Genomic DNA, 15,098 nt, shown 5'->3' on the forward strand with positions numbered 1-15,098 from the left:
GAGGGCGGCAGACAACAAAAACTGGGCCCAGAGAGGGGAGAGAAGAATAATGAGCGGAGGGCTGGAAGGTGGGATGGGGAAGAGGAAAAAGGAGGTGGTGGAGCGGGGAAGACATGAGGAGTGAGCGACTGAGTGAGTGAAGAGCTGCAGGAGGGTAGGAGAGGATGAAGGGAGGAAGGAGGAGGAGGATTGGGGGGTGGGTTGCTTCCTGTCGCCATTCCTGCCTGCCCACATAGACAGCCCGAGAAAGAAAGAGAGAAAGAGAATATCTGGGCGGACTGCAGGCCACATGACATTCTCTTTGGGTCCCTTGCTTTTCCTCTGCGCCGAGTGATGTGCTCCCTCTTTCCCTCCCTCCCTTCCCGTTCCCTCCCCCTCTCCCTCCCTTCTCCAGCCCTTCAAAGCTTCAACATGTCATCTCCCACCACAAAAACAGAGGTGGGAAGACTCGCTGGCGCTACCGCTGCCTCAGGGTGTCTGGCACTAAAGCTGCCTGCAAATACAGCAGGGAGAGGAGAAGGAGGAGGAGTGAAGAGACAGAGAGAGAGAGACACAAGGAGGGAGGGAGGGAGGGAGAATGAAATAGACAGAAAACTCAAAAGAGAGAAACAGGGAGAAGCAGCGAGCAGGAAGGTGTGCATTAAACAGGACTCGTAAAGCCCCTGGCATCAAAGTGTGTGTGTGTGTGTGTGTGGAGAGGAGCTGTTATTAAGGTGGAGATGAGTCCCTTCTATTTCTTTAAGCGAAACTGCTGCAACCGCACTGTCTGTCTCTAATGTCACACACGCGCGCGCGCACACACACACACACACACACACACACACACACACACACACACACACACACACACACACACACACACACACACACACACACACACACACACACACACACACACACACACACACACACACACACACACACACACACACACACACACACACACACACACACACACACAGCAGCTGACTGTAGTTTATGGAGAGGGATTGAGGGAGAAATTCTCAACCTATGGGGGTGAAGAGTTTCAGATGCAGAGCTGGGACCCAGTTCTAGCTGTGTGGCCAGTCCAACCATCAGAACCACAAAAACACAATGATACCCTAAAAGGTAGAAAAAAGAAAAAAAAAGGGGTGAATTGGACCAAGCTTAATGTAAATTGTATGTAAACCACAAGCCCATCTTTGCACATATCTTCTCTCATTCAAATTATATTTTCTCTAACATAAAGTAGTTTTTTTTGGGACTGTATATACCATGGACAGCCATTCCTCGTGAATAAACAATTCCAGGCCAACTGTTTGCAGCTCGGATACCACGGAATTTGGAGATTGATTTAAGGAGCAATTATGCACTTGGCTTTTGAACCTCTGAGGCTTTGGGAATGAATTGGCGGATGGCTCCCCGACAAAGTAAGCACATCTGACCAAACGAGGCCTGGCCATAAGCTGAGTGTCGAAGAAGCCACAAGAGCCCAGCAAACAAGAACATCACTGACAGGGTCAATAATGGGCCTCCGGGGACCTGTGGGCTCTGACCTAAGAAACAACAGATGAGCACTGTAATGAGGCTCAGAAAACACAACAAACGGTCCTACTGCGAATGAGGGATTCAACATATTGATGATGAAGGACTAAAACTGTTGGACATCTTGGAAGATACTTATATATTTGCTTTGTTGCCCAGATTTAGATGAGAAGATTGATATCACTCATGTTTGTGCGCAAAATATGAAGCTACAACCCACAGCCGGGAAATTTAGCTTAGCACAAAGACTGGAAACAGTTCTACATTTAACTCTTCGCCTGAGAGCAAAAAGAGTTTTCCCAAAATGCCACACTATTCCTTTAAGCAAAAATGTTACCGCCATTAATAATGAAATCTCATTGGAATACAGGCTAAATGTTTTGTGTTTCTCTTTCCGTACTTCTTCCTTAATGGTTTCAGCGCGATTTAATTTTTGTCTCAAATTGTAGGCATCTCTCCTTGATCCGCTAGCTGCCTGGCCCCTGAATACACTGTGAAAAAGCCTGGTCTCGAGAAACAACACAGGGGTCGTAAATGTCAAACACTATAGGGACACAGGCTGTGCACCAAAATACAACAAACCACGTTCCAACCAATCACCGACAAGTGTTGCACTAACCTCCACCCCCTTCCCCAACCATCTTTTCGGGGATTGGCGGGAACGTGGTTTGCTTTTTCCCCAGTGTCTTCAGGACGCAGGCAGCTAGTGGATCAAGGAGAAAGGCCTACGATTTGAGACAAAAGAAGGGTAAAAATAATACTTAACCCTTGTGTTGTCTTCCTGTCGATCAAAAAAATTGAAAAAATTTTTTTTTTACATTTTGATGTTCTTTTGACATTTGTCACTTTTCCTAACATTTTTGTAGATTTGTTCCCCCACATTTTTTGTCACTTTCTAATCGATTTTTCTGAAGTCCAACAATTTTGTCACTTTATTCCACATTTTATCAATTATTTTCTTCAAATGTTGTCAAATTGAATGAAATGCCCAGATTAAATGTAGGTAGTGAACTGATCATTTTACTTGTGAAGAGCGTTGTACGGAACCATCCTTGTTATTCTATTGAAAATGGGTCAAATTTGCCCCGAGGACAAGCGGAGGGTTTAACATGCTCTTTGGTGGATTATGTGAATTACAGGAGATGCTTGGACAGATTCAAAAAAGGGGGTGAATCAAACTACATTTGGTCAAACATGAATAAGGTAACTAAAGGTCTCCTAACGCAATACTTTGACATAAGTTTCTAAAAATATATACCAATATGCAAATATCAAACTAGAAAAAGGCCATGATGACACCATGACAAGCAATAAAAAAAATTCTTATTGAGAATTTGCCAGAGCAATGTCCACCAACACGGAGGACATTATGGTGTTTTACTGAGCATCTCCTCACAGGTAACACTGAAACACCTCCCAGAGATATGGAATAACTTCAAAGCCGAGAACCAGCTGCTTTTAACACAGGCCTCTTAGGGAAAATATTTGTGTTTGAGGAAGCTCCAGTGAACCTCTGTCACCTGACATCACCTCCAAAAAAGCATGACCACTGCGATAAGACATCCAAACAACCTGCTGACTTCTGAGTGTGCAAGCGAGCGGGGGTGGGGTGGGGGGGGATGTATTTATTATCTAACAACCGCTTTTTACAGTGGGCTTCACTGGAGCCCGCTCAGTGTGCCATCAAGCACGGCCAAGCACATCAAGTGGATATTGGGAAAAGCTGCTAAAAATCAAGAAGACACCACGGTGACTGTGGAAAGCACTTGTGTGTTTTGCCGAAGTTGTGTTTGTAAAGAGAATGTTGCCCGAACTGCTTTTCCTTTCTGTCCATTTCACGATAATAAGAAACGTGATTGTGTGTGGAGAGAAGAGGGGTGAATGCCTGGATAGAATAAAATAATACATGAACATGTGCTCTTTGGTGGATTCTGTGTTTGCCGAATTACAAGAGATGCAGATTCAGAAAAGGTCTCTCTCTCTCTGAATCTAACTTTATCAGTATACATTTGGTTGATAATTCGCGCTGGATTCTCATTTTCCTTGTTATTTCCGTTTTTTTATTTATTTTTTGTTATTTTTTAAACAGAGTTCCGGTTCAGGTTGCTTTATTGTTATGGTTTTTGAAACCGTTGTCACTCCCCGATGTGAGTTGAGTGCAGATTTGAATCACGCGTGCTCCGATTTAAATGGTTTACGGCATAACGTGTCATATTGAAATTTGTGAAATAATAAACTTCTCTCATTACAAACAATAACAGAAGATAAGAATCATTTCAAAAACGTTTTAGCTAGCTATGATTGTTTGATTGCTAACGTTAGCTCAAAACGCCGTTCAACTAACAACCTTTGCTGTGTTTGATTGCTAGCTTGTAGCCAGCAGTGAACGAACTTTTGAACCATTTTTACTGTATTGACCTTACAGATGTCTCTTGTTAGCATCTTGTACGCTACTTGTCGCAAAGTGACGCATGCACAACTCACATCTTCCCTCGTCTCAAAGTGACGCATGCGTGACTCAAATCTGCACTAAACCACAAGATTTGCGTTGTCCCGCGGGATCCCAATGCAGTCCCCTATGGCCTATCTCGCAATGTTAACAAAAGAAAGAGATAATTTTGGTGTCTGCCCCTAATTTGGATCAAATCCAAAAGTGTAATTGATTCTTCCTTGGCCCATGCTACACCTATCCAGTTTCAATGACAACTGGGTCAGTAGTTTTAAAATAATCTGGCTGACTGACAAACCAACCAACCAACCAACCAACATACCAACAGATAAACCCAACAGAAACAAATCCTCTTTTGCAGAGGTAGGTCTAAAGTTCAGCTTTGAAGTAAGTTTCTATAGTAAGTAATTATTTCTCAAGTAATTGCTTAATGACTGCCTAGTAGCAACTGACACTAGTGTGAGAAACTAACATAACCTGTAATGCAACTACCAATATGCAAATATCAAACTAGAAAAATGCCATGATGAAACTATGACAAGCAATGAAATTCTTATTATAAATTTGCCAGGACAGTAAGAGGCAAGGGGGGATGCCTTCATTATTATTATCCAATAATGATGCATCCTCTCTTTACAGCGTGTTTGCACTGGAGCCTGTGTGCCATTGAGCATGTCCAAGCATTTCTGATATAGCGTTAGTGTGGTGTTTTGGTTCCCAGATGCAAACACATAAACACGCAAAATACACTTCCATCCTGCTTTTGGTTCATGACTGGTGCGCCAATCCCATGAAACCAGCCTGTCTCACACTGTTAGACACATAAAGACAGAATCCCCACAGTACCAGCCTGAAGTCCCCAGTCTGAGCATGCAAAGGCAGACAGTAATATTTCATTTTTAAAGAGCCTTGAAAAGCCAAAATGTATGCTTCTCTGGAGAAACCACACTAAAGTGCAACAGGGCACCAAACGGGAAAAACAACTTGAGGAACAAGAGAGTTAGGATGCATTCAGGCAACAGTGAAAACTCCTATTATAATTTACAGTTGCATGTATACTCGGTTGTACCGCCTACCATTGAAAGGATGGAGTCTTTGTCATACAATGTCTGATCTATTCCAGTGTTTTACCCTTCAACATGAAAACATGATAATACATTGTTGAGATACATCTCAAAACAAATGTATATTTTTTCTGTGGTTTATAGATTTACCTGTGATTGTTCAGAAATTGTGCTGTGGATCTAGAATAATTAGCAAAGTAGAATCACTTCTTCGTGATAGTGCTGGGATGCCAATTTTGAATGTTTTTTCAAACACTGAAAGTGTTTTATGGTTATTTTCATCTGGTCTAAGCAGATGTCATCACACAAAGTGCCAACTTATTCTTGATTTATGCAAAACTAGCTTTTTACAGCAAACAAGGGTTTTTAATCGAGTATTCATTAAACACAGTAAGAATGCCACCAGTCCACTGTGTGCAACAACAAATATCCAGATTTCTTTGTGGTGGTTAAAACACTAAATGCTGACACTTGAATGTTTCAAATTTGAAACTGATGAACCATAAAAAAAATCAAAGCGACATCATAATATGTGTCACATTGCCCCTGACCAAGGCACATTCTCTCCCTTTTTTTATGTCAGCCAAGTAAAAAGACAACAAATTCATCATGAAGACTTTAAAGTCCCCTTAAGATGTATCCAGTGAAACCAAGGGGCAACATTTTGGTGGCACTGCAGGTTTTGGTGCTTTGATTTTATCTGTTAGACAACACTGCCACCTGCAGGATGAGATGTATCTTATCACAAACCTTCTACAAGGCTAGAGCAGGTAAACCTACAATCATACCTGATACCAAAAAAACTGAAACTCATTGGGGAAAGAATGAATGAATGCATGGGTAATTCAGGACTTTTACAAAGGACATTTTCTGATTGAACAAAGTATCTTACGGCCATTTATAATTGTATCTATAAAAAGGAATAACATCAGTTGAGTATTTTTATGCGCCTTAAAACGTGTGAGTTAAACTCCTTCATTCAAGATTCAAAATCCATCAAATTGACACAGTTGCAGCAGTAAAAGGACATGGAGGAAAATACAAGACACAGATAAACAAACAAAAAATAAAGAGAATGAATAGTACACTGTATTTACAGTATATTTACACAGAACAGTGGCTACCCATTGTCACCTTTCTATACGTGACTGACCAGCTCCAGTAGAGACCACTTAATCATTACATTATTATATCATTCATTACATTTACATGTCATACTGTATATCCACAGCGACACACAATTGCTCTGGAGAAACTAGGGGTTATTGGCTAATGTATTGGCAGTGGGAATCAAACCCAGATCTCCCACACCAAAGGCATGTGTCATATCCACTGCACCGCCAGTAAGGTACATAGATGTAGATATAGCACGTTTAACAGCCAGCCGTGAAGCCGTTCTGTCAGACTGAAAGCTGATGATATCAAGCCGCTTGTCTTAACTCACCGCCATGCAGCATCTGTGTGGCTAGACTCATCTGATAACATTATTATGATAATGTTATATTATGATCCTCAACTCTAACAATGAGTCATCCTTGATTGCCATCTTGTGTCATTTATATGTATTTACCTGTTTCTTCTCTTAGGTGAGGATTACATAAAAAATATTTGTAACAGTTCTATAAGAAAAGGAGGGATTCTTATGAATTGACAATATGGTGGCATATGCCATATGTTGGCCATATGTTGGCAGGACTGACATGAGGAGAAAATTGATGTTTTTTTATTACTTTAGACAGAAAAGAAATGATGCGCAGATACTGTGTAGGCCTATTGTATCTGTCATGTACAATTACCATGTCTGGTGATGATCATTGTATTTGCATTTCAGCAGGTGGAAAAGAGTAGATGAATATTGTACTCAAGTAAAAGTATTGCTACTTGAAAGGAATTTTACTCAAGTAAAAATAAAATGACTTGTGTATAATGTAAGTCTGTTAAAATGTGCTCTGAGTAAAAAAAGGGATATATGACACTACTGTTAAATGAAAAAACATATTTAGGCTACAAAATAAAATGCATTAAATGTCAAAGTATACACAAGTGGAACAACATCAGCAACAATTCAATTTAAATAGATGCAAGTTTGCAGCCTGTGCATACAACTGATTAGCAATTCTAAATAAAACACAAATTGTCTTCCTCTGTATAATTAACCAGAAAATATCATCAGAAGAAAACAGCTGTGGACACCACGGTGGATACAAGCAATACTAAGCCACATGAATTGGCTTATACTTATAGAATCAACAGAAGAACAAAACATCGCCAAGACAAACAACATGGACATAACAATATAAACTCCACAGCACCTACAGCCCATAAACACATCGAATTAGAGTCCCAGTTAACAATTTTTGGTTCCCAAAACGTTCTGGTAACGTTCGTTTTTGGTTGCGGGAACGTTCCCTGAAGGTTAGGTTTGGTTAGGTTTTGGTTGCATAAGAAAGTTGGTTTAACGTTTTGGAAACGTTAGTTTTGGGTTCCCAGAACGTTCCCCTAACGTTCCCTACGTTGCAACCTTTAGAGAACGTTCCTCTAACGTCCCCCTAGCACTCGAATGCTTAGTTTTTATACCACACGCACACGCACACACGCGCGCACACACACACACGCACACACACGCGCGCACGCGCACGCACGCACACACGGTTGGTCAGAGTTTGTTGTACTCACCTGTCTGAACGTCGTCAAAGTGAAGTGGCGTCCTTCCCGCTCGTTCTTCTCAAGGCATAGGCTACTATAACATCCGTCCCATATATACCCAGTCCATTCAGCCTGTCCTACCTGTGCTTCTTTTTCAAACATTTGGAGCTGAATGAGCTCTGCAGTCACACAGCAGGAAGGCCTCAGACCTCACCGAAGGTCAAAGTTCCTCCATGAATCAGAAGTCAACCCTGGAGGGTCCTTCCATGGATGTATTGGGTCCACCGTGAACATTTTAGCATTAGCATTTAGCTAAACCAGAATGCACCTGTTGGCGATGCAACGTGTGGTTGTTTTGGGTCACTTAGCGTGCTAGCTGGGTGTTGCATTAAATCAATTATTCGTGTATGTAGGTAAACTATACCGAGATGCAGTAATGCTAACCATTTACCATGGACGTACTTCTGGATTTGACAGCATTGTTGTTCATTGACACTGTTCACTAAGTTCTAACCCCGACCCGGGGGAGACCCATAGACTGTATTTTAGGCTAATCACACACTGTAGATCACTCCGCGCCGCTCTCCAGTAGAGGCTGCCAGTGAACCATGGGTTTATCATACGCCATGAATGTACCGTAGGCACAGACTGTATATTAGATATTATTATCAGTCTATATTAGTAGGCTCGTTCGAGATGAACTGCGCCTCGCCTGTAAAGTGGACGAGAGCAGGCGGTAGCAGCGGGGGGCGGTGACAAAAAGCTGCGGTAAAGCCGATTCCAGCCGCCTTCAGGCTGGACAGGAAGTGATGAAAACACTGTGGTGCGATTCCGATTTAATAAAATATAATCAGACCCTCATACCAGCTGGTACACAGTCTCCAGTTGTTTTAGTTATGACAGAGTAGCTGGCAAAGTGCTCTACATGCGACCTGTTGCTGATTTTAATGAACAACAGACTGGAGATGATCCGTGATCTGAACGGATTTAGTCTCTCTGACTTCTAAAATGAACTATCAGTCACACAACATGTGTTCTGGACAGAATAAGTCTTTAAATCAGACAAATAGCAATTAAAATCGCTCCGATTCAAAAACAATAAAAAGTTTATATAAAACGTCACATGTTGTAAACCAATCAGGTGTTAAATCAGCTGAGAAGCCGGCGTTTCCCAGCATGCTCTGGGTCCGCGGCTCTTGCAGTCGGTGAAAAGCACGCGCCGCCTGCGTCTCAGAACTGCGGCCGCCTTGCTCTCGTGAGATTTCCGTTGCCCACGTGTGCATGACGTCAGAGCATGCGGGATCAAGTCGGACCAAATCTAACCGGCATGCAACGGGCGCCGATCGCCGGTGATCGATTCTGCGCAGACCTGGCTCATCTCGAACGAGCCTATTATCAGCCTACACTCTGAGCCTTGTTGGTATCTCTTCCGGAGCGTTAGCCGAGTGTCTGCAGCGCTGCCCCCTTGCGGCTGCAGACACATCCGCAGCTATGGCTCTGCAGAGCACCTGCTGCTCAATCTTCATTCTTTTGTTCCATTCTCACACAGTTGATCCTTTTTCATATGACTATTGTTTTTACTCTGTATATAAATAATTACCGATTATTAAAAAATACTCAAAATAACATTGTCAAAGTAATGTGAGTAACTGTCATTTCTTACTTTGACCCCAGGCGTTTTAGTGGCAATAACAGAGACAATAGTCACCGCTGAATTAGAGCGTCAAGCCTCTAAACTTAAAAGTCTCTAAGTCCATGAAAGGTGTTTGGACTCTTTTGATTGACAGATAAGATAAATCAGAGGATTTCTCCGGAAATCTGGAATTCACCATTTGAAACCTGCATCAAAGGGATACTCCGGCCATTGAGTAGCCTATAGCACTTTATCAAACATAAAGATAGAGGACTCACAAGAGACAGACTTTTAAAAATGATCAAGCAGGAGAGGCCAAGATATCCGGACTTGTATGGGTGGTGTTCCAGCATCACGCTTCCTACACTTCAACTTGAGAGAATATTACTTTAGCACATCTCTATCTCCTAAATACCCGATCCTTTTAAACTCCACACCCTAAGTTTGTGTTGCAGTCTATTTTTGGGGAGGCCTGGTGGCCCAGGGGTTACAGTAAGTCGTCAACCATAAATCACGACATCCCTGGTTTGTGTCCGCCTGGGGACCGTTGCTGTGTGTCAGTCCCCAAATCTCCACTCATTTCCTGTTATCTCTCTACTATCAGGTATCCAATAAAGGCATAAAAGTCCCCATGAAATAATTAAAAACAATTTTAGCAGTCCTCCTCACAATGAGTAAACTGAACTTTGTGTCTAAAATCTGTGCAGTGCACCTTTAAAACCGGACTTGATGATGTTAACGTTGTCTAAGTCAACATTTCAAAACCGTGCCCAGACAGAAGATTGCCTGTTATTGTTTTAATTAACAATTGTATGGCAGCAGGGGATATAAGAGTTCCTCAATAAAAAAACAATAGCAATACGTTACAGTGACTCATGATGTCGTCTCTGTGGACAAGTCTCTCCAAGTGAAAATGAAGCACAGTTGATCTCTTCCAACATGCATGCTCCAAAGATGTGGGAAAAGAAATTGTACTTGATCTTTGTCCCTTCAGTCACAGAAACCAAGCCGGCCGTGACGCAACTCTAAGAAGGTGATCCACAGCAATCAAGGTGACATGTTTTTTTGTCTCATCTGAGCCAAAGTTCTCTAAAGAGGAGCCATGCCCAGGATTATACTTGTTGTGCATTACTTGAAATGCTCTATGAGATTTATAAACAAACTAAAAACCCTTGAAAAGTGATGCATTTGAAGGTGAAACGTATCAGAGGTTAACACCAGACTCAACACACGACACCGAGTTAGCAGCAGTGAGCGGTGCAAACCCTGAAGTGGCGTACACAACCGCTGCCCTGTTGCGTTTCATGGAAATACGGTGTGCTGTCATAACGGGGGCTCTTTGTGACTAAACCATTTCATATGCAAATGTTGTGCCTCTGATTTCTTTTGATTCACCATTCACGTTAGCTGTGGGTTAGAGTAGACTGTGTGCAAACAAGGGGCTGTTCAGGTGTAATTGCCTTTCAGGCCTAATTGTCCTGGGCTTTTCTTGCTACAAGAAGCACCTGCGCATGGATCAAAGCATTTGATGTGTGTCATCTTCGTTTCAAGTGGGTGTCCTTACAGCACACACAGATTGTCAAGTAATTGCCTCTCCAGAAATGTCTAGGGCCAGAGTGTTGAAAAAAAGAACTCACCTTTCATAACAATAGGACCTTTAAATGGCTGAATTAGTAGGGGAGTGCAAAAAAAAACCCGATTGAAATTCGTATCGAGATTCAAGCTCTACAGATTCAAAATCGATTCATAGAATTCCAAAAATCCACTGGTTTCTCTCTTTGGTTTTGTAATGGCATGTATACCATCACACGGAAAAAGTAACGACATTTACACACCGTGAATAGTTTTTGAATCGAAAATCGATAATGAATTGAATCGTGACATTTTCTGAATCGTGCACCCCTGAGTTAGTAAAGATCATGAAAAGGTTCAATAACAATATAATCAGGAGATGAAAAACAAATGACATGCTAACAAAACACGTGATCAAAAAGTTGCACACGTTGACACATGTCCATCTATTGCAGGTTATGATATTAGTTCACATATTTCCCACTTTATCCATTGCACTTGAAATGTCAACTGTCAATTTGCTGCCATTTATAAATAAGGACCAATTGTTTTGTTTTTTCAGCTGCTTGCTTTTTGACCATCAGTGTTTCTTACAACCTTCAGCATTGTAGTCTTTTTAAAGTGATACTCATCTGAGGTCAGAGGTCACATGTATGTTGTCCTCTTGCTTAATAAACCCAGAAACAAGCTGCCAAGTCAACAGGCTAACCAATAAAGCACCCCCCCTTCAGAGCAGATGGTTGTATTTGCGAAGCAGCGGGCAAAGACCTGACGCGTCTGCACGTCCTGCCCTCCTCCTCCTCCTCCTCCTCCTCCTCCTCCTCCTCCTCATCACTGATATCAAAGAAGCATGTGCACATCACAAGGATATTTTTAGACCAATAGTAATCCAGATGTCTAATAAAAATGGAAATGAAAGGTGACCATCTCAAATGTAAATAATAAAGCTTTAACAGTATTGAACATGTGGGGTTTTTCTCAGAACTGAACACTGCTTGTATAACTTTAGATGGCTTATTAGTTCCAACGGTAGAACAACTGGAGAAATATATGTTCAATTCAAAATAAGCTTTGATCAATCAGATATTTAATGTGAAACGGCTGCAAAATACTTGATACTTGAGGTGAAAAGAGACCTTTTTATTAATCTATTTTGCATATAGCAAATCTGGAAGTTTCCAAACGCAACGCATAATTATGTTTTGGAGGGGAGGGTTCTGGCAGCATGGGGTGTAGAGGTATAAATGGAGCCTGGTCACAGTTGGGGCAGACAGAATAACACAGGATCACATCTGCGCAATATAGTTTTTCAGTTTCTTTTGAGATTTTTTTTCTCTCTTTTGATTAAAGAGATACGGAAGCATCGTATTTCCTGCCGGACCAAGAAATGGATCACTGGAAGATCCAGCTCATTGTTGTGACTTTTTGTGCTGTGGTGCAAACCTATCAGGCGCTGTCTTCTAGTGTGGAAGAGGAGAGAGGGTTGTCTGAAGACTGGCAGGTAAGCATTCTTGATTTATTAATGTTCTTATCAGAATTTAGAGAGAAAACAACAGGGACTTAATGTATTTTACATGCTCTGTGATTTAATGGCAATGTTGGGAATATTCATGAATCAAACATATATATTCAAATCCTCATTTTCTTATTCATATTACCATAATAACATATGAAAGTGTCATGGATTTTTGTGGCAGGAAGAGTCACTGGAGGCAGGTCTGACCCCCCCGATGGACCGTCTGATGAAAAGATCTAAAGCCCTCCGCTTCTACGGACTCATGGGGAAACGCTCAGGTGGGGTCTCACCTCATCCCTCACCCTCTGCATTAAAAAACACATTTTTTTAAAATGGATTCTTTTCTAGGACTCGTTATACTTTATATGTCTGTGGTAATGAATGGGAAAAGACTGGCACATGACTTTAAATCCATTGGTAACGTTAGTTTCTTTGCATCCCTCACAGGTATAAGGAAGCCTTTTAAAGTAGACAGACGTAAGTAGCTTGATGTCATTTCACACTTCAAAATGTTATGCTACTTAATAACTAGCAATCCTCTCTTAAGTGCAAGTATGTCTTTGAAAAAACATGACTAGGACAGACAGCTGATACAATTTTCTATTTAAATAATCAAATCTCACATTTGTAGGAAACAAAGGAGAGACGTTTGTGGGTCTGATGGGTAGAAGCATTTCCAGTGGCAGTAAGCACCGATACCAACACACATCATCTCACTCATTTCAAAATATCAAAGCAGCTTTATTGATATTAAAAAATATTTAACTGCTAATACACATTTGACAACCATGATTAAAAGTACAAGGCAAAGACAGTCCCATTAAAACGTCGAGCTAAAATGCTTTCTGTTTATTACAGAATCATTAACCAGAATATTTCCGTCTGCGACAACCACTGCGCTCGATGTTTCGGAGAAACCACACAAGCAAGGTATGATTGGATCAGTAAAAAAACCTGAGGTTGTTTTATTTCTATGTGCATTCTTACAGTGGCATTGTTGTCTGCATTCTTTTTTTATTTTTATATTTATTATTCCATCATTTGGCAGGTTCATCAGAGGAATGGTTCCAAATCCTGTATTGATGGAGCTAGAAAAAAAAAAAAAAGTACACATTTTTATGAGCTATACAATTTTACACCAACCAAAGAAGACGTTACCATACATCATACTCCTCAAAATACACTCTTGATACGGTTTCAATCCATGCTAACAATTATTGTTTTAAGCCCAAACATTAACAACTACCATCTTCATAACGCACTTTTCTTAAATGAAATAAAAAAATAATGCTGCTAGATGTAGGCATGTATTTTTTTTTTTTTTTGCATAAGCAAAGCAAAACAATCCTGTTTTCCACCACAGTGGACCGTTAATCATTTAACATTCAAAGCTTAGTACATGTAGGCAACTTTCTTAACAAATAGGACAAAGAGATGCTCTACTATTAATTGTTTGACAATGTTTAAGTCAAGAATCAGTGGACTTGGAAAGCGTGGTGCTTAAAATCTAAATGAAAGTAAAATGTAAAAGTAAAAAAAAAAAAGTTCAGTGAGAGAAATAAAAAGGGGGTAAAATCCTGAAGGAAAGAATCAACACTGGTGTTTATTGACAGTTGGAAGGGCTAGGCTACGTGTGGCTGGTGAGGCTGAGGCGAGTTGATTCAGTAGCCTGAGGATCTTAGTGCTTATGTCCCTTTGGGAGGAGTCCATTTTAGTGAGCTTGGGTCGATGGTTTTGTTGCTGTTGCCTCGCTTGATCTCCTTCGCTCTCCACTCGTCAATCAGGTCCTAGGAGAGGGAGAACCAAGTCACAAACTGGGCTGTCAAATACAGTCATTACACCTAATTGAAGCTGCATTACTGTCATCTTTCAACAGGTAAAAAAAAAAACACATTAGGACTGGGCTATATAAATAAAAAAAAATTAAATTTAAAAAAACAAAAAAAATCGATAATCATTACATCATCATCTTGAAATTTGAGGTCCAGTATTTACCAAAGTTTTACAAAACAACATGAGAAAAAAGTGAATCTCATGTCCATCCTTCAATGACTTGTTTGACTGGAGGAAAATGTTACGGTATTTAAGATTTAACTTACCAGTTATATAAGGGAATTATGTCAACATGATCTCTTACGCACTGTCAAAATACAATTATTTAGAGCGATAATAAACTTCAACAGGAAGTAAAAGAACCCAGACACTACAGAGGACGAAGGGCCGACGTCTTACCTGTCGCTTTAACACCAAGTGCTTTCCCTTCCAATACTTCAGCATCTGGAGAGACTGCAGGGTGCTCACTATGTCCACCGGATTGACAGCCGTTTCCTGACTGATCTCTGTGCATCAAGAAATATTATATCAGTGAATATGACTGGTGTATGCATGTATGTGTACTTCCTGTTAAAACAATCTTGTCATGTGTTAATAAACCTTTCTCAACCAAGCCAAACGTTGCATGTTGTGAACACATTATGGATTTTATCTGAACAGTGGGAAAAGGAAGGCAAGTGGGCAATAGGGGTTCGGGGAAAAAAAATCAATATAGCATAGTATCGCGATATTTTCAGTGGCAATACTGTATCGATACACAGGCTTCAAGTATTGATCTTTTATTATATCCCATTTTGCAGCAATAAAATTGAAGTGAGATGATTAAACTGAGAAATGTATCTTTTTAGATAAAACAGA

General features: G+C 40.8%; 2 protein-coding genes across 5 annotated transcripts in view; one reads left to right on the plus strand and one right to left on the minus strand.

Moving 5' to 3' along the window:
• The first annotated feature begins 7,765 nt into the window (after positions 1-7,765).
• Positions 7,766-13,642, plus strand: LOC116671163 (uncharacterized). Of its 2 annotated transcripts, XM_032502175.1 has the most exons (7): positions 7,766-7,905; positions 12,242-12,392; positions 12,589-12,685; positions 12,855-12,884; positions 13,039-13,092; positions 13,266-13,337; positions 13,456-13,642. In XM_032502175.1, exons 1-7 carry the CDS (start codon positions 7,859-7,861, stop codon positions 13,488-13,490), a joined length of 486 nt encoding a protein of 161 aa, XP_032358066.1. In that variant the 5' UTR covers positions 7,766-7,858; the 3' UTR covers positions 13,491-13,642. The 2 variants fall into 2 exon arrangements, with proteins under 2 accessions (XP_032358066.1, XP_032358065.1); XM_032502174.1 differs by having other exon boundaries at positions 13,266-13,642.
• Positions 13,128-15,098, minus strand: part of kat7b (K(lysine) acetyltransferase 7b) — an 8,200-nt gene continuing 6,229 nt past the window's right edge. For all 3 annotated transcript variants that reach the window (XM_032502156.1, XM_032502155.1, XM_032502157.1), the window contains exons 13-14: positions 14,640-14,746; positions 13,128-14,194 (exon numbers count right to left, since the gene is read on the minus strand). In XM_032502156.1, the coding sequence (XP_032358047.1) occupies positions 14,093-14,194; positions 14,640-14,746 (209 nt within the window). In that variant the 3' untranslated portion in view covers positions 13,128-14,092. The remainder of the gene's footprint in view (positions 14,195-14,639; positions 14,747-15,098) is intronic.

This window comes from Etheostoma spectabile, chromosome 21 (genome assembly GCF_008692095.1).
Source record: "Etheostoma spectabile isolate EspeVRDwgs_2016 chromosome 21, UIUC_Espe_1.0, whole genome shotgun sequence".
NCBI classification, from domain to species: Eukaryota; Metazoa; Chordata; class Actinopteri; order Perciformes; family Percidae; genus Etheostoma; species Etheostoma spectabile.